The 20,775-nt window shown below is 38.0% G+C and overlaps 1 protein-coding gene across 2 annotated transcripts in view; it reads left to right on the forward strand.

The window, feature by feature from the left end:
- Positions 1-20,775, forward strand: part of olfm2a (olfactomedin 2a) — a 43,658-nt gene that overhangs the window by 19,306 nt on the left and 3,577 nt on the right. Inside the window, exons 1-4 of one of the 2 annotated variants that reach the window (XM_004071355.4) lie at positions 2,192-2,637; positions 12,273-12,422; positions 17,304-17,459; positions 20,434-20,653. In XM_004071355.4, the coding sequence (XP_004071403.1) occupies positions 2,494-2,637; positions 12,273-12,422; positions 17,304-17,459; positions 20,434-20,653 (670 nt within the window). In that variant the 5' untranslated portion in view covers positions 2,192-2,493. Of the gene's footprint in view, positions 1-2,191; positions 2,638-12,272; positions 12,423-17,303; positions 17,460-20,433; positions 20,654-20,775 lie in introns of those variants that run through there. The other variant, XM_011478056.4, reaches the window with a different exon arrangement.

Consider the following 20,775-nt stretch of genomic DNA (forward strand, 5'->3'; position numbering starts at 1 on the left):
TGCATTTCAGGTGATATATTTAGCAAATGGTTGAGATTTCAGTAACTGGAATATTTCCAAAATATTTCTTGTAACAGTGATGTTACTCTGCTTATCCTCAGCAAAGCTGTTATATTAGATGTTGATTGAAGTTTTTCAATGGTACATTAAATTTTTTCTTTGTTTGTTTTTGAATCTTTACTGCCATCTAGGGCATATTTCCATTACTGCATGTTCTTCTGACATTCAAGTCCTCATCGCAGCCACACTAATCCATTCTCATTAGGCTTGAGAATAGTGAACCATTTAATTTAATGCAAAAAAATAATAATAATAAAAACAAGATTACATTTTTTATATTTTTGCATTACTGCTGTTTAAAAAATAGGTTACTCACTACCATCCACCTTCTAAAGTATATAGTTTAAAAAATAAAAAATGTTTGGTTGGACAACTTTCATCCTATTAGCTCATTTGTTTACAAAGACAGCAATGGCTAGTTACGCATTCAATAGAAAATGTGCAGAAAAAGAGTTGATGCTTCAATATCTTGCAAGAAATGAAGGCTTATTTATGAAGAAAAAGATGTTTTAAATTGAACCTAGTATTCAGAAAAAGCATAAAACATGTTTAATTTTACACACTGTGACTAATTAGTCCCCCTGATGTGTTCTTATGAAACCAAAGTCGCCTGATTGAGTCTTCCACAACCAAAAGCATTAACAGTCACCGGCAAAACAGGTCTTTTTTTCTGCAGTTCTGCTAGTAACCACATGGGGCCAGTCTTATTGCAAAGATGGAAAATGGCACTGAAATGAGAGCCAGCAGGTGAGCTGAAGTGTGCTGACACTTCTTGGATGGAGTGCAGAGAGCTGTCTCTTCTCATATAGCTGTGCGCGCCACACTGAAATGCCCATATCAGTCACTCAGTGTGATTGGTTGCTGAGCCAAGCCCACCCATGGCTGACAAAATGAATAAGTCGGCAGGTTTGGAAAGAAGCGAGTAGGAAGATGACCTGGCCATTTTGTCAGAGCAGGCCACTCTGTCATCATTATGCACAGCTATGGAAGGTGTAAAGTGGCCCCATATATTTCTGAAATTTGTTGCAAGGCAAGGCATTAAACAAGGAGGACAAATTCAATACATTGCGCAACTTTTGTAACATTTTATTTGGCATGTTGCTGTAGAGGTGAACAAAGCATTTTAAGCTGTGATGTTTTGGAGACATTTTTTCTCACACTCACAAAATCAATCCAGATATTTGAACACGTGTGATGTCCTTGATTAAACAAAACATGAGATTCATTTCCTACTTTTAAAGTAGGCAGAGCAAAAAGCAGCTGTAGTGTCGACTGTCCTCATAGCTGAAATAAGCATAAAAAATTGCATGGAAAATATCTTTTCCAAAAATAAAGTATGTGTTTAATCCTTTTAGAGGAAGCAACCCAAGTTTAAAAATAAAACAGCACTTGGGTTGTGTATAGACACTTTTTGAAGTACCTTATCTTGAATCTATGTAAGTCTTATTTTCACCAAACTTTTATTAGATTATCTTCGTGATTATAGAATAAAATAACCTTGCAATGACAGACAATGAAAGAATTTCACATGCATTTAAACCATAAATTTAATCATTATTTTATTATGAAGGGTTATAGTTAAAAAAAACATCACTTTTATTTGAAGCCAAAGAAAACCAAAGTCAACTGGGCAACATCTGTCCAGAAGCAAATAACAGGAAATTGTGTCTCAACATGCAGTCTGATTTGAACCTTCACATTCATCAGCTGAACCTGTCATTGTCCACACATGAGCCCCCAGACAACCCTCACATTCATCACGCCATCAAGCCATCTATTCTGCACAGTGTGATGAGACTGCACGACCGCCCGCCTCCAAAGGATGGCACTCACATGCCCGGGGCATTCACATGCCACAAAACATTGCAAAAAGATCAGCTCGCTGAAACAAGTCTCTTCCAGATCTTTTTTTGCAAAAACATAAACACAAAGTCATGTAAACACGCTCTCAGACACCAAGACGTGAGTCATAAAAGAACAGCCAAATGTCAAAGAAAAGGAGAGGGGAAGGAAATGTGTGCAAAACAGGGCTGGCAAAACATGAGCAAAGGCTGATCGGGAGGGGATTAGAATCAGGAGCAGCCAATGTGCGGCTCTGCATCTTGAGGAAAAGAGCGGGGAGAGAGATAGGATGTGGGAGAGAGACAGGGGGTGAGGCTGAGGCACTCCGACAGCAAAAGCTCTCAGTCTGATCTTGTGAGCTGCTCCTCTCATGGATGTCTCTGTCCATTCCTTCGACTAACCTGGGGTGTGTGAGTGTGACAACTGTGTCTCAACCCTTCCTGAGGATCTGTTTGGGCTGTAGCAGAAGCTGACTGGCTTGTTTCCTTGCTCGTGCTGTTGGAGCAGAGGGGGAATTGACTGGAGCTGAGGTGTAGCCTAAGGTGGTGCTGCTTGTCGGGCCATTTTTGCTTGGCCCCATAAAGAGAAAACATGAGTGTTCCTATGCTTAAGATAGGAGCAGTGCTCAGCACTATGGCCATGGTAACCAACTGGATGTCCCAGACTCTACCATCTCTGGTGGGACTCAATGGGACATCGATCTCCAGAGGAGGCACCTCAGAGAGGATTGTCAGCGTAAGTACCAGTTTTTCCCCCCTGCGAGTGTTTGTGATGTTTTGCTTGGATGAACCCAAAACGAGAGACGAAGAAAAGGCTATGAGATCATTTGAAAGATTTAAAAACTGGGAGAAAAGATGACAGCACAGAGAAAGCACAGCAAGACTGTGGCAGAGTTTGCCTCTACGTTTCATCACAGAAGGATGGAGTGTACAGATGGAGATGGGACGGTCTCAAGGGCTATGCTGTCTCCAAAGAAGACATGGAGCTAGAAATCCACGCTAGAGTAATGTTTCAACCAGGCATGAATGATATATACACATTGTGATGCTTAAATGTGGTTGGGTTGCAGAGAGGGTTGGAAGATACTGAGAGAACCTCTGTGAACAGTCATTTGTTAATTTCAGGAAGATGTGAAAGCTCGCCTGATTGTTACACAAGCAGGATCTTATCCGTCCATTTTCTTCAGGCTGGAAAGAAGAGTGCTTTTTTTTTGTAGTGACTGAGTCTTTACGTAGTCTTTCAACTTTTCCTCTTGAAAACCATGCTGACTTTATCCATGTCAATGATCAAATTTATAAGATCTTTGTTGTATGTTAAATTGTGTTACTGCTAGTTCTGGGACTGAGCGGTGCGACAAAGAGGGGAAAACATCAAGTGAATGAATTCTTGAGATATTTATTATACAGCAATTTGTTCTTTCTTCATCCAGTTTTATTGTCATCTTATCTAAAAAAAAAGTCCTGCTCTGTTAAAATGACAGATATTTTACATCCCACGAGGTGTCAGCCATCTGGGTTGCAGTCATGCAAATGTTTGTGCAAGAATACTCAAGAATGTGGTGCATTGAGGCGTTTTTGTCTCAAGGGTGAAGGTCTGTCTGTTTGATGAGAGGTTTGGTGAATAGTTTTATTCCCATAGTCTATTTTTTTCTGTCTTTCTTAAGTTGCCATGGAGGATCAAGTTGAAAGAAAAACACAGTCATCTTTATTAAAATGTCAAAAACTTATGAGGACTATAAGGAGCTGAAACAATATCTCTGTCACGTTTGATTGCAATGTGATGGAATACTTATTTTGCTGACTTTGCAATCCAATTTAAGCAAACATTTCCCATTAGACGTGAATAGCATATCCATTTATTTATTCTTACAGTCCATCTCTACTGTAGAAAAAAAACTCCATCCAAACAAGTTCCATGGCTTGAAATATCAACATTTGCATTTCAAATAACCTAATAAATTACATTCTCATGAATTATTCTTACCACAAATGTTCTAAAAGAAAATAGTCTTATCTAAAGTGACAGAGGTTAAAAAAGTTCTCCTTCTGGGCTACATTTATTCACAGTTTCATCAAACCTGACGAGCCTGTTTGAAGTTTACAGAAATAGTTGACATGCATCAGGCTGTTGGGATGAAAAATGCCCGTTATCTCTTCTTAGAACAATAGTTGCAAATAAAACTTTAATGTGAGTTAGGTTCAAAGTCTCACCACTAATGAGAATTCGCCTGTGATGATCTGAGAAGCAGTCACGACTCGCACAAAGTTTAAAATCTCTGTGAAGAAAAATGTATAGCTTTCACTCCGTGAACAAGTCAGCTGAAAATAGTCTTAGTGAGATGCAGGCTGAGGCCTTCAAATGTGTACTTTGCATTTTAACCAAATAATGGACACATGCCTTTACAAACTGGCATTATTTTGTTCTGATATCAGTGAGCTAATTATTATTAAAGTTAAGCTTATTTTATTTTTCTCATTAGCGCTTAACAGAGACAATGTAATGCAGGTTTGGAGATGCTCTAGTGCTTTTGCGCCAGTGGCTGTGCATGGCTGCCACCCCTCCCTCATGATCCGGCCCCCATGCATGCTGTTCCAAACTCTCCCAGCTCAGAGCTATTTTCAAAGTGTGCTTCATGCTCACAGTGCCTGTCTGAACCAGCTGATCCAAAAACACAGCTGACTGGGTTTCTCTCTGGTTTCCTGCAAAGGCACAGAGGTAACTCTGCCTTCATGGCTACATTCATCTGGACAGAGAAAAATCAGGTTTCTGAAGGAGAGGACAGATCTTCAACGTCATTTAAAGATGAAAGAAGTGTTACAAAGAGTGTGGCTTTGTAAATGTATAAAATCATAATTTTACGAACACATAATATCAAAAACAATGCTTAACAATAATGCAAAAAATCAAAAGAATGTGTTTAAAAATCATTTTCAAAAATATTTTACAATGCATCATGAGTAAAAATACAAATGTAAGTATAACAATGCAACATAAACTTATGGATTTGTCTGTTGTTTATATTTAGGAGCCAGAAATCCTACTTATTACATTTAAAGCTTTGAATAAGCGTAATCTTTACAGTTTTCTATAAAGAACACCAAGCAGGCGACTGTTGTTTGTCATATAGTTTGTCTTTAAAGAATTCTGTGCTGCTTTACTTCAACTCTCAATTCTTATAATAATAATTCTTAATTCTTTTACCTGCAGTTGTCCAAATCAAGGATAGAAAAATGTGTGCAAAGATGCCTTTATGTGCGGAGCAACAATACATGAACTAAACATAAGTAAAAAGGTCCAAAAACCTTCTAGATGGCTACAAAATCAGTTTAGAATCCGCCATTTATACAAGTTATTCTTTTACATCTTTTAAGTTTTTTATGATTAATACGTTTAAAAAAAAAACAATTTCAACCAGCTCAGCAAGCAATAAAAAGCATTATGTTGAGTCCTACAACTTCAGAAAAGGTCAATAGCAAAAAATCAGTTTTAATAAAATAAAAATAAAAAGACTCCTCACAGTAAAAATGAAGCCTGCTGATTCTCCCAACATAACAAGCAGAGATTGTACTGCTTTAGGATTGTTCCTTTTTTCATAATTACAAGAAGGTGTAAGGCAGACAGCACTGTCTTGAGCATGCTGCGGTTTGTATCTCTATCATTTTTTTCTTTAACTGCAGGACGTTTTTGTGTGGCTGTGTGGCAACACTCCTCCACCTTTCATGAAGAGTGAAAAAAATAACTGTAGGGGGAAAATGGGATTTACATATTCCCACCATGAAAAGGGAGACGTGGAGAGCATCAGGGATGTGAAAGTGATTGGGGTCACGCTGCCTCTCGTTGACTGAATGGTGGACCGTAAACTTTATCACTCTCACCACGCAATCCCATAAAGCAGATTGTTAAGATTGATCCTTGGTGATGGATTAAAGACTAGAAACTGGCACCGTTTTTTTTATTTGTGCCCTTTGCTTTTACGTTTATTGTGCTGCTTTTAAGTACTTTTTATTGGATCTTGGCAGGTAGTACCTGATCCGTGAGAGATGCACAGCTGGACCAGCATCCTGATTGTCAGTCTGAATAATAAAACTTTCAATTGTTTTGAAGAAAAAACTGATAAGTTGTTCAAAGCAAAGAGTTGTATTAGGCTTTGATGTGGTTCATTTGTCATTATGACAGCATAATTCCAACCTAATGCATCGGTTCATTCTTCTAAAGCAATTTCATTTGAACTTCACTTAATTCTGTAATATAGTCCCATGAATAAAGCAGGGAGTGATTTATTCAGGTGCTGTTTACCCACCTCTCTTATTTTCAAGCAGTAGCTGAGCAATTGTGTCACCGAAATACCTGCCACCTGTCTTCTGGTTTCAAATATAGACTTGTAAAATCTTTTAGACGTTACTGGCCGACAGATTCAGTTTGATCTGGTTTGGTGCATGTTAGGTGCTGATGGGGAGAGAACAGATCAGCACTCAGAGGGGTGGCAACCAGAGGAGGCAGCAAGGATAGAGCCATGATGACTTTATGAGTCACATTATTGACTGGCAGCCGCGCTGTGCTGATTGTGTTAATCGTTTTTTCTAAGGGGAAGAGGAGACTTGGGACTGCACTGGGGTTCTTCATCAAGTTTGATTCCAATAGCTGACTTGTACACAGAAAACTAAATCATTTTTTATTTGAACAGCAGGATTGTTTATTTGCATGCTTTTTTCTATGTGGTTATCTCTTGGAATGACCTGCACGTTTAATTAAGCAGGTCTGATTGTTTGAAGAAGTCAAAGTCCCACCCCGATCATCTTTTGATCTATTTTACAAAATGTTCACAGTGGTGTTTTAATTACGATAATGCAATTTTTAGCCAAAATTTTAAAAACAAAACCTTGTCATAGGGCATAGCTTCTGCATAGTGGCAGTAGTTCATTGGCAATTGGCCCTTAAGTTGTGGGTGGGACTGTTGCCGTAAGCCTGCCCCTACTTCCCGTTATGTGTTCACACTCTCTTCTGCTATAGCTTACAAACCCAATGAAATGTTACCGGTGCACCAAAATGGCAAGCAATATCTATCCAGCCGTACAGTTTGGAGCCAGAGGCCAGTTCGGACAAGGAAAAAACAAAGATGTACATGCTTCTAATCATCTAAAAGTGGATGCATCAGAATGGAGCTGTCATGGCTAGCAGAACAATATAGACCCAGAAGCAGACAGTGCTGGGTTCCGGATTATTAGCAAACTCGGGCGACCACTCGTGGCAATGGATTCCTGGAGACTGTAAGAACAAGATTTTAGGTGCGGGCTTGAGACAATAGGCAAAAACGTGATGACCATACTATGCACCAGGGGCAACGAACTGGCGATGAATACTGGTCCAGGAGCATGTTATGAGCTTATGAAGGCAGGCGGTTGATGAGGTAAGTAGCAGCAGCTGAGTCGCATCAGGAGCCAAGCAGAGAGGGTAGGGGGAGGAGACTGACAGAGGCACCATGCCAGGAGCGGAGCAGAGACCTTATGGCCTGTCACTTCATCAAGCTTTTTCAAATTACTTTTTTTTTCTGCTCCTGATTCACAACAAATTTAATAAAGAAAAACTCTAAAACAAAACACAATGTTAAGCTTAATATTTCTTTATATATATATATATATATATATATATATATATATATATATATATATATATATATATATATATATATATATATATATATAGTGGACCTGAGCTTTAGCTGTCTATTCCACTGACAAGTATTAAAAAATGTTAATGCTCGTTTATGCCAAGAAAAAAAACCATTAAGATTAGATAACTTGAATACAAAGGGTAGATTTAAGTGCAAGAAGTAATCAGATAAAGTTACTTTTGTCAAAATATCATCTTTTTTTTTTTTTTTTACCTTTACTCTTAATTCTTTATTGAATTCCCAAGACTGTGTCTGTATCCCTCTTCAGGATGGTGCTCTGCCTCTGTGCTGCAGCGGTCTCTGATAGTTCACTGTGTCATGGTCAGCTTTCTCCCGCTGCTCAGAACTCGCGCCGGCTCATTCCATATGCCCCTTCTGCCTTCTGCTTATGTAAGTTATAATAGACTTCCTGTCATGCTCATAAAGTAAGGACCTGCAGATTTATGATCTCATTTAGCTGTGGCGTTGGAGCAGCCAGCTCCAGGGCCGATCTAATGAAACGCCAGAAGAAGTCCTTATTGTAAGTCATCTGTAATAACACCAGCTTGAAGATCTAATTGGTTAATTCCTATGAACTTTTGTAATCATTCATAAAAAGGGAATCAGAATTCTTTATCAAGTTCTTTGATCCAATCCAATCACGTAGAAGTTAGGGGCTGGAATTACATGTAGGCTTTTATTTTCTGTTGTGCACAGGAGATTAGAGTTCTCTTCTTAACCTCACTCAGCAGAAATTTACCCCAAACTGTCATTCTCCAGCAGATAGGGCAGCTTGACTTAAACTAGAAGGAACTAGAGTCGTTTTTGTCTATTTCATCAGCCCTTTTAAAACCACAGCTTTTTTTTCTCTATTTATGAGCGTATCAGCACCCCCCTCTTTACTTTTCCTCTTGGGAGAAGTGGTTGTGGTTGGAGGAAGCCAGGGATCAATGAAGAGGCTTAATGCACTCAGGCTCAAGAGGGAACCTCATAGCAATCAAACCGGTAATCTTTAAGGATTATTTTATTCGAGAAAATGAGGCAAACCAAGTTTTAATTTCTCTTTATCTGCATGGCGCTTTTATTTCTGCTGTCTTTAGGCAACTAAAAGACAGCTTCAAACCTTACTCAAAGATTTTCACATATCCAGACAGTGAAGAGAACACTTCCTCCTTTGAGAGTCTTCACTGACAGGTTTATCCATTTACCTGAATTGCACCATCTAGCTGCCTTTCAAAGGGTGCCAATGACGCAGCAAGTTACAGGTTTTTTCTCCTGGTCAATGGTCTGAAATTTTTTTTAAGTTATTGTTTTGATGTTTTAAAATTAATGAACAATTAAAAAGTTTTCAATCAAAAGTTTGAATATCATGAGAGAAACACTATCAGAGTTCCTTTTGTTTTAAGACAGCAAAGACTTTGTAAAGTGTATATAAATAAACCAGTGATCTAAAAAAATATACTGAAGGGAAAAATACACCTTTGCATTTGAGAACTTCCTCTTTCATTTTGCTTTGTATCTGCCATTGCCATGAGAATGGAGATCATGAGTAAAATAGATAGGTGGGTGGTAATGAAATGGGAACAGATTCAAATAAGCTCTTAATTTCAGCCCAGCATTTATGAAACATTAATGAAGAGAGGGGAAACTGTGTCGCTGTGAAACCTTCCTGGCTCGGAAGAAGAACATAAAGAGTACAGCATGAGTTTAAAAATGCTGGCAGGCAACAAAAGATGGGTAATAGAGCTGGCATTCCTTCAGACTCTGCTATTTTTGTCACTGACTATATTTAAAAGTTATTTTTTCTTAGAACGGTTGTTTAAAATGCTGAAATAAAAAGAGACATTGCAACAAAAACTGTGGCTCCCTTTGAAGCTGATAGCTATATGAAAAATTAATGGTTACTTCTAAATTCATTCACAAGGTCCTTTCTAAACCAAAGATGAATATCTGTTGCGTAGGCAGGCATCTCCCGCACATACAGTCATGAGATCATTTTATTGACAGCTGCGCATGTCCGCAGAATTAGTTAGCTTAAGAGTTTTTGCAGGTTGAGTTGGGATAACCTTCTGTTTACAGTGCAGGATGCTACCACTAATGAGAAGTCAGTGTGCCTGCTGCATCCCACAATCCACTAGTTCTATTATATCAAGCTTAAGCGATTAAATGTGTTGTAGAGATTAGCATCAATTGCAGGAAAACAAAACCAGCAGTTCCTCCTAGAATGGTCATTAAAACGACTAGAACAGTGTAACATCACATTTTCTCGTCCTGAATGCGTGTCCAAAAATGCATATAGATATCCAGAAGTATATATATATATATATATATATATATATATATATATATATATATATATATATATATATATATATATATATATATATATATATATATATATATATATATATATATATATATAATGAGGCATGCAAAAAGGTTACAAAGGATGGGACAGAACTTTGTCTATTAATCTTCTTTGAGAATCTTTTTAAATTACACAATTTCTTATCTTCCTGCCTTAAGGCTGAATGAGAAACCCTGACCATGTAATTAATATCAAACTTGAATATTACCCATAAGTCATAGTGTGACCTTTAGAAAGCACTGCACACCAACTCTAGGTCATTTTTTATTTCACTATGTTGTTTTCAACTTTAGAACCACAAATCTATTTCAAATGTGTCAAAGTTATTCCTTAAAGCTTAAAAAAGAAAGCTCTTAAGAGATACTCCTGCACCTTGAAGGACTAAAAATGATTTTCATGAATAACTGTGTTCCTTTTTCAACACAATCTGATAGAAAACACAAACACACAGACACACAAACACACATATATATGAACCATGAATCTGCATAATTAGCCACGTAACTATTTACATTTTTTTCCTCTGACAATTTAAAAAAAAGTTATCAAGAAAAGAGATGCACAGTCTAACATTTTTTAACCAAGTAACATTTATCTAACACTATAAGCTAATTATAAAATTCCTTTTTCCAACCATTTATTTCAAAGACCATGTTGTTTAAATGATGAGTTCACTGTTTCTAAGTGTTTCTCCTTCTTGGCTGTGGTTGGTGTTTGTTCTCAGTGGAGAGTCTCAGTGTCCATATCGTGCTGGAAATGAATTTAGAGTCAGGTGCTGCTGTACGGTGACTAACTGCACAATGACTCACAGACATGCAGGAACGCTGAACATGCTGGGATGATCATTTAGCCTTTGTGCCAAAAGCTCCACAGTGAGCCATTCACATGGAAAATAGACATTCAGTTACCCTGAGATATTACTAAATTAGAACAGTGTACTGTGTTATTCCTTACTTTAATTAAATGTGGAGGCATTCATTTGACAAATTCTACTTAATATGCATTGAATATAATGAAGAAGATTAATAAGGGACATATTATATATATATTTATAATGCCATTATTATGGTCTGCAGAAGATGTTTTCTGCATATCTTCAGTCTATTTACTGCAGATCAGTTTTGGAAATCGTAGATTTAGGATTCACTTAGTCTGAGAACGTAAAGGGGGGAAAAGGGAAATCTGGTGACGTGAGAGTTGGAGTAAATAGTGTGGGTGGGAGGAGAGTCAGGAGGACTGGCAGGATGGACAAGATGTGACAGAAAGCACATTGGCTTGCATGGTGATTGCTGCTTCACACTCCAATTGCACAGCAATCCTTTACCCCAAGACATTTTAATCTGACCCACCCCTCAAATCAAAAGTTTAAAACTCTGTCCAAAATGAGCAGCATTGAAAAAAAAACTGCAGCATTTCAAACTATTATCCTGCTGATAATGCTCTCCCTCATTTGGTTGTATTTTACTACTGATTAAAGTTAATGATCGACACCATGAAGCTTTTCCTTCCCCTTTTTCCTAAATATGTGTGTCATTGCAAACCCTCAGCATTGGTTTAAATTAGATTAGTCTGAGAGGCATTCATCCTTTTAGCCTCAGACCTTCTCCACTGGTGAGGGTCTTCATTATTGATCCTTAACAACTGCCTTTCCTTTCTCTGTCCAAAGTTATTAGATGCTTTAATGCAACCCTGTGCATCCTTTCCTCCTCCCTTCTCATTTTTCTTCAGGAATTGCCATTGAGTTTCCTCTATATCACCGTAGTGTTTGTGTCTTCTACCCCCTTCCAGCAATGTCTGAGCTTCATCTGTACATGCATTTCTCTACTTTGTCTTAATTTGGAGTTTGGTTTTCATTTATTTTCTTGTTATAACACCTCTGAAAAACACCTATGTTAGCTTCTTTCTGTCTTTGGCACACTAGTTGTTACAGAGATTAGATTGCTGATGATTTTAATCTGCTGCTGGATAAAACCTCATTCATTTCTTTTGGGTAAGACTCAGTTTTAGCAGATTTTCAAAGGGAAATGTAAAGTACTGAAATTATCCATCACTTTCTGTCTTATGGAGACAGAATGAGCACAAACAATCGTGATAGGGGTGTATCAAAGAGTCCTTTTTCATCCAAACGTTTTCTGCAATACTTTCATGTGGTTGATACGTTTATTGACTTGGAAGTGTTTTCTAAGAGTGGAACGCTTTTCAGATTACTCTTGATGAATGCTGGCAGAATAAAACATTTTGTCTGCACTTGTGCATTTTGAAAAGCCTGCTTAGTGGCAGTACAGATAAACATCAGACAGTAACAAGCTTTTTCTCCACTTGCTCTTACACTGGTTTCTATGTTTTTTGTAGGCTCTTTACCCGAGCCCAGAAGAAGGCTGGCAGATCTACAGTTCAGCACAAGACGCAGATGGGAAGTGTATCTGCACCGTGGTCGCACCAGCCCAGAACATGTGTAACCGCGACCCACGCAGCAGACAGCTTCGCCAGCTCATGGAGAAGGTGACAGCTGTCAATACCACACTCACTTTGAGGCTTGACTGTTACCCACACAGATACACAAACACCAACTGTGAGGCTGTGCTGCCTGCAGCCGTCTGTCACATGCCGGTTTGCTGAAGTGACTTAGCCTCTGACTAATCAGCAGACAGACATGGCATTCATATGAAGATATGGTATTTTTCGAAAGTTTCTGAAAAAGAATTGCTTTAGCAGCAAATGAATCCAAAATGACCTAAGTAGTACACATTTTTAATAGAAATCTGATTCATGTTTATGGTACAGGGCTATAATAATAAAAGAATGTTGTAATGCCATAGAAAACAAGCAGCTACCATTTACAGCACTTTACTTCTTTTTGCCTTTTGTTCATTTATCTTTAGACATGGGAACCTGAAACAATAAATGGTTTTATGATTTGCTGAGCCTCAAAGCAGGAGCACTCATCTTCAGAACTGAGTCATAGCAGAAGGGATTGGTTCATAAAAAGCAGCACTTTGGTGAAAGAAGTTCCCCAGAGGACGTGTAAGCAGAGAAGTAGAAACAAAGAGAGGCGGCTGACATTGATCTGGTCCTCTGAGGAAAGGTGAGGCTGAATCGGGATGCTGAAGGGGCTCAGAGGTTCTGATGGATCAATTAGAACCTGCAACCTATAACATTTGTGTCCTTCCACTTACGCTGTTGAAACACTGAACAATGTGAATTTACACAAGGATATTGAGGGAGTCGCCGTGATTGTTAGTTTTAAAGGATGGCATAACAGCACGATAAATGGATCTTCAGGTGAATCATTCTAAAATAATGATCACGGAGTAGACTTTTAATTTATTTTACAAATAAATGACACATTGGCATATTTTGCTTTGTAGTCCTAAGTACATGCAGCCCAGTGGCTCATTTTATTGATACAATTCCTCCATGGTTTTCAAATAGAAGGGAAACTGCAGATAAATTGAATTCTTGACACAGAGTCACAAAAAACACGTGAAATACCCCAAAAAAATGAAAAGTAAAGAAAAATATAAAATAACTGAAAATGTTTAGAAAAACATCCAGATAAAAAGAGCTATCCACCTTTTTTGGTGAATTTACAAAGGAATATATATAATTACAAGAACCTAGCTTTTGAGTACTGGGGGTAAAGTACAAATATTTGGTATCATTTTTATCCAAGACCAAATATGAAGCCTTTGGTATAAAAAACTAACTAAACCTGAACCAATCCATCCATTGACAGTATACAACTGTTTTGTAAACAGGTAAAAAAATGTATGAATGTATTCATTTAAATTTGACCCTATTCTATAAAATCTTTTAAGTTATTGAAAACTTTGACTTTTAAGTTTATTAACTTAAAATAATTTTGGCAAATGATTGCCTAAAATTTTTTAAGTAGGGGTAACTTATTCGGGTTTACAGTGCAGGAAAAACAGTTTTCCACCTCTTTCTCCACAGTTTTAAAATACTGTGTTATCTACAAAGGATGCCTGAAAAATATGTACTTTCGCAATTATTGTGTGCAATTGCATAAAGAAAAAGCTTCAAAAGAAAGTTGTTAAAGTGGGAAATAATTCAACTAAAATAGCATAAGAAAACTAGATACAATCTATACATTTTTGAAAGGATTTGATGTAAATATATAATAGTGTTTCCTTTTTGTATTTGGTTGTACAATTACATTAAAAAACACTAGTTGTTGGTAGCTACACAATTTTAGGATTTTTTTTAATGTTTATAAATTTGTCAGAAACATTTTACAGAAACATTTCTTTGGGAATAAAAAATCAAAGATTATTTAAATTAATTGCTTAATGTTACTTTTAAAATGAATTCACATTTTTATTTTGTTCTTGAGTAAGATATTGGAAAAAATGAAATGAAAAAAATAAAAAAAAAATATTAAAAAAATAGTAAAATTTTACAAGCATGTTGTTCATTGTTGCATTTTTATGCAATGACAGAGTCAGCAGTCTAGCTTGAAAAGGACATCCAGGGTTAAAGCTATTTTTGCTGTACACCTGAAAGCTGCAAATCAATGAGTGTGATGTACTTGATGGCTCATTAAGCACATCCCAGAACATGGGACGGTACCTCTGGTCCGGATGCAGAAGCTTATGTTGACTGGAAGCCAAGGAGACACCAACAACCGCATAAGCTGCACTGAAGAGAAATACAGGAATGTGTGAAACATTTAGTTGACTCTGAAAGCCAAAAATGAAATGTAACATAAAAAAACTAAACCTGAAAGAAACGCTCCCAGCAGACTACACAACATCGCATCCCCTTTTGACCTCTGTCTGACTGACTGGGTTTAGACTGGATTAAATAAAAAATGAGGACATAGATGGTCATCCCAACAAATTCTACTTGATGCAGGATGAGTCATCACCCTAAACTTATAACAGACTCTCCTGCAAATGACTGGGAATCTGGGACAGCGAGGGTGGGGAGCATCCTGTGAGTAAAAAAGAGGATGGAGGATTTCCAGCTGCCAAAGCATTCGTGAAGGATGGTGACACAGCATTTGTTTGGACTCACCTTTACGCGTTCCTGCAGCTGCTTTATTAGTGCTGGAGCGAAACAGGAAAAGGTTTCGTGATTAAGTAATTCCTCTGCCATTTTGTGATTCTTGTGGGATCTGAGCTGCAGGTGGAACCCGTGGGTTGCACATGAAGTTGTAATAAGTGGGCTGCCAGGGAGTAGGCAAGCAAAACGTTTGGAGCCAAACAGCCTTTATGACACATTGTGACCTTTGAAAGTTGGGGCTGTTTTGTTTTTACGAGCATTCTTTGTGTGCCTGGAACTGTTATGGTCAGGTGGGAGTGGGCGTCTGTTGGCGTTGGGTAATTGGACATATGCAAATACGAAGCCTCCTTTATGCATAGCAACACTGAAACATTTGTCAGCGTTCGGATGGATTTTGGCCAGTTTGCTGCAACAAGCAGGAGGAGAGGGGGGTCTGTGAAGCAGTAGGTGGTTTATGCAGCAATGGAGTAGGCTTTCAAAGTATAAATGTGCTTCTTACTTGGCAAAAATTAGCTCAAAACTAAGTCCTGTGAGGAATAGGATTTAATAAACACCCATTCAGCACTATTTCTGTTCCCATTTCAGGTTTACTTTTGTTCCAATTTGTTTGCATCAATTACCTTCTGGGCAGGAAACATGATATATTTATATCTGACAGTTGTTTAATTATTTTTATTCCCAAAGCAGGATCTGCTGACTTGTTATTAAGGAAAATGAATCCTTAGGATCCCTGATCGTCTCACACGATTTTTCCAAAGTTCTTTTGGAAACTGAGGATTTTGCATTTCAGACATTTTTCGGTACATCTAACACTCAGCAAAATAAAATGTGCCTCTAATTTAACTCAGAAAACAATTTTCTGTACCCCATTACCTCTAAGTCGTTTCATTTGTGGCTTTAGTGGCAGGAGATCTGTCTGCTTTTTGTTTTTCTACAAAATAAATTGTAGAAGGTTTTACATCCCATTCAACATTAACCAGCAACCATGACCATTACTACATTCACCAAAGTATTCAAATTAGGTGAATTCAAAAGAACTGTGTTTGTACTTCGTCAGTAAAGTATATTTTTTGATTATTTTTTAGTTTTGAGGATGTTTTCATTGGACAGCAACGTGTGATGCCTTTTTTAAGCAGTTTGCTCATAAAGCAAACATAGGTGTGCAGGATTTTAGATGATCTGTCCTCTGTATTCCACAGAAGAAAACACAAAAGCTTGTTAAAGCCCTTTGCTTACACATTTTGTATTTCCCTTCAAGCTGTGCTATCTTCCTGTTAAATTGCATGGCTGGCTTTTCTTGCGGTTATTGGAGTTTTTTGACTGGCAGAAAGAGAAGCGTAATATGGAGTTGATCCTAAGCTTTATAGACATCAGAATAAGAGATCGGGCCAAAAAAGAAAAATGTTTCAAAATGAGACATACTTTATCCATGTGTGCAACAAAGATTAGTTCATTAGTTCAAGATACTAATGAAAGTTATGAAAATTAGGCAAACACAGTGGTAGATGTGAGAAATAATTTACCAAACAAAATTCCTGTCAGTTTATATGACCATTGTTGAAGTCACATTTATAGAGAGGATTAAAATGAAGATGCAGTATAGAAACCAAATGTAATGAGACCATTTTGAATTTAGGCACCAAACCACATTTCATCTGCTGATAAAATCCACTGAAGTAATTTTTATTATGTAATAACCCTTTTTTTGTACATTCATTTTATTTGCTTGAAAAGTCACAAACCCAGCAAGCTGTTTCAAACAAATGATGTTGTACCAGATCCCCAAAGTGATTTTTAGTTAAATTGTAATAATAGGCAATAGATCATTTAGTGCCTAAGCACTGTGGTACAATATGTTGCTATAAAACACAAATACCAACACAGCAGAAAAATACTGTAAGGAGTGGTAGACAATTCCATTTTTTTTTGTATGACATTTAATGAAGTTGAATATCTTAGATTTCATTTATTTATTTATTTTTACATGAAATCAAATATATCAGTGAGTCAGTTATAGGGAAAACTTGAGTACTTTTTCGTTTGTTTGTTTTTGTGCTTACTTGTAAAGTTTACACACAGCCTGGGGTTGACTGAAAGGAAAGTGGACGAACTAACCAGCATATCTGCAACTGAAAGCACAATTTTTTTATTTCTGAAAAAAAACATGAAATATTAAAGGAAAAAATCCTAACTTGAAAGCTTGAGATTTTTTATATTTGATCTTTTGTGGAAATCAATTAAAAACTGTGAAGAAGTAAAAATGGACTTGAATGGATTGTATATGTGTAGTCATTACACATTTCAGGAATAAACCAAAAAACATAGTTTCTTAAAGTGCATTTTGTTTGCATGGGACAGGTTCAGAACATCAGCCAGTCCATGGAGGTGCTGGACCTGCGGACCTACAGAGATCTGGAGTACGTAAAGAACACCGAGAGCCTAATGAAAGTGGTGGACGGGAAGCTGAAAGTAGCCTCTGAAAACCCCCGCAGCCTAAATCCAAAGGGCTTTCAGGTAATTGTCTGCATGCTTCCTCCCACCTGGAAGGTTGTGCAGTCAGGACTAATTGTCAAATGAATACAGATTCTATTGTATTGTGATCGCCTGGCAAGCTCACAGGATATGTGCTTCGCTCTTCACAGACAATAAAACTCGGTGACTCTTGATGGACTGCCTCGTAAACACCAGTGCACAAGTTCAGTTCTTTTGTTGAATAATGCGCTCAGTTAAAACAACATGAGCAAATTCACATACAACTGAATTGTCACTTCAATGCTTTAGCCTCTCAACCGCTTTTACTCTATATCCACAACATTGCTGCTGTTCTGTAAAGACATTTGGCACAATTGTTCACATTTGTCTCTACCTTATCCCTCCTGAAGGCTTAGATGCCATTATCAATGAGCCGTTTTGTCTTCCTGCCCACAAAATGTCTTGTCCAGGCTTTCCCTGCATTTTTCATGCTCTTTCAGAAATTAGATGGGCCATAAAATAGTGTTATTAAAAAATGTCTTAATAAATACACAATGTGCCTTGTCACTGGGTTTTAGGCTCAGGAAAAAACAAACAAATAGTGTCTGCATTCTGCTAAAGTTTTTCCTACATTTGTTGAATTCGTTGACCAATCAGTTGAATATGCAAAGAAAAATGCAGCATATTGCCACATTTATCAGAACGCAGTTCTTACATGTTTGTTCTGAAACAGAAAAAAAGCAGTGTTTGACCAGATCATGTTGGCTGACGAATGAGTCCAGCTTAACGTTGCCAATGGCACAGCGTGGGAGATTAACGAGAGTGAATTTTCACAGCTTGAAAAAGTGAAAATTAGATTTATGATGTGGCGCCACAGGGCAGAGAGCTGCTCCATCACCAGATTTACGATAAACCCTCACAAGGAGGAAACAACCCTTCCTGTGGCGACTGTACTTTATTGATACACCTTTATACCCTCTTGAGCTTTTTACCTTCACAGTCAGTTTTACTTCCTTGCTGCTTCCTGCACTCCTTAAGTACACATTGTTCTTTTTTTTTAACCTTTTTTACCTTGTGACAGTGTATTGGAAAAGAAATGCATGCTTTTAATTTAGCCATCAATGACAAATGACCATGAAAAAAACATGTCTAAAACTATAAACCATTAACAAGCACAAACAAAATCCAAAGGTTTATTTGTTAAACCATAATGGGGTTTGTGTGGTGCTGTTTCTCAAAATGTTTCTTCTCTTCTGAGAACATTTCATGTGCTCAGCAGTGAGTGGTTGTTGTGTGATTTTCCTCATTATGTCACCTCAAACATTTTCAAAAAGTGTCATATTACTGTCAGGATTGGCACGCACACATCTATGAGTCTGCAAAGCTACACTTTTGATGTGAATGTTTGGCAACATTCTGCTGAAATACCATGTATGAAGCAGTTGATAACGTAATGTTCCCCCCCAAAAAATACCAGAGTTCCCACTGCTTCAGGACTATCTTCAAAAATATACAGGGGAAATTTCAATGGGCACCATGCACTCCTGTTCCACCACAGATGCTAATTCTGAGCCCCTTGTTGACCACATTTTCAACATTTTAGACATGAAGGTGTGTTGGCTTCTTTTGTCCCAGTTTGGATGCAGCAGCAGTGAATGGAAAACTCCAAAAATGGACTTGCATTCATGTCATGCTTGGAACTTAAAAGGTTCCACACATAAAATAGCAGTTTTGCACAATTTTGAACAGCTTTAAGCAATCTTAGTAAAACTCACAATAAGTTTACTGATCCATACGTGGAGACTTTTCGAGTCGGGTGCTTTGTATATAACACCTTTATATGTAGGCTGCATGGTGGCGCAGTGGTTAGCGCTCTTGCCTCACAGCAAGAAGGCCCCTGGTTCAAGTCTTGGCTGGGGGAGCTGAAACAGAACAACAGTAGGGGAACTTTCTGTGTGGAGTTTGCATGTTCTCCCTGTTCATGCATGGATTTTCTCCGGGGACTCCGGCTTCCTCCCACCGTACAAAAACATGCTTCGTAGGTTAATTGGCCACTCCAAATCGTCCATAGGTGTGAATGTGAGTGTGCATGGGTGTGGGATATGTGTGACCCTGCGACAGACTGGCGACCTGTCCAGGGTGTCCCCTGCCTTCGCCCATAAGTGGCCAGGATAGGCTCCGGCAGCCCCGTGACCCCAAAAGGGACAAACGGATGAAAATTAATGATTGAATGAACCTTTATATACATGTGTTTTTGGCGATAAGTGAAATATTGTCTGAAAGACCTACTTCAATGAAAATCATGCTTTTGGTGTTTTTACCGTGTTTTTGTGGCATTCTTCTCATGATGGAGGACATATAGTAAAGATTTCTTATAAAAAATTTAAATAGCATTTCTGACTATTTATTTATTCAAATCGTTGTGAATCAGAAACAGATGAAAAAAATGCTGTAAGAAAAAGATTGTAGCAGTGATGTGATTGTAACAGCCGGAGGACCAAAAGCTCCATGCTCCGTTCCATTCTGATGCATCCACTTGCAGACAAATACGTCCACATCCGTCTTCGTTTCCTTTATTTGAGCTGGTATATGGCTCAAAACTTAACAGATGGATAGCTCAAATACTGCTCACCATTTTTGTTGCACCAGTAATGTTATGTTGGGGTTGTTAGGAGCAGTAAGCTAATGGGAGAGCATGTTAACAAAGGGATGATGGGTAATGGTAGCGGGCTTACTCCAAGTCAACAGTCCAGCCCACAACTCAGGGGGATAATTGTAATAAACTACAGCTGCTCTGCAGAAACTGTCCTAAAACAACACGTGTTTTTTAGCACTCTCAAAAATGGCATAATCCAAATTAAAAGACCACTGGGAACGCTTTTACAGTAGATCAAAAGATGATCAGAGTGAGTCTTTAATCCTTACAAGAACCCATAATCTCATTTTCCGTCAGTCTTTCTCTCAACACTGACTTCCTGTATATTCCATGTCTTTTTCTTTGTGTGAACAAACACAGGAGTTAAAGGATAAAGTGGCCCAGCTGCTTCCCCTCCTGCCAGTCCTGGATCAGTACAAAAATGATGCCAAGATGATCCTACGTCTCCGGGAAGAGGTGAGGAACCTGTCATTGGTGCTCATGACCATCCAGGAGGAGATGGGGGCCTATGACTATGAGGAGCTGCGCCAGAGAGTCCTGCTGCTGGAGACCAGACTCCACTCCTGCATGCAGAAACTAGGTATCCAGTCTATTCCAATGCAATGAATGTGAATGAAACAAAAAACATTTTTGCCACGGGGGTAATATTTCTAGCTTCAGCAGAGAAAGAGTTTCAGAGAAATTTGGTAATTGCTCATGTTC

This window comes from Oryzias latipes, chromosome 8 (assembly GCF_053564925.1).
Source record: "Oryzias latipes strain Hd-rR chromosome 8, Olatipes_Hd-rR_3.1".
Taxonomy (NCBI): domain Eukaryota; kingdom Metazoa; phylum Chordata; class Actinopteri; order Beloniformes; family Adrianichthyidae; genus Oryzias; species Oryzias latipes.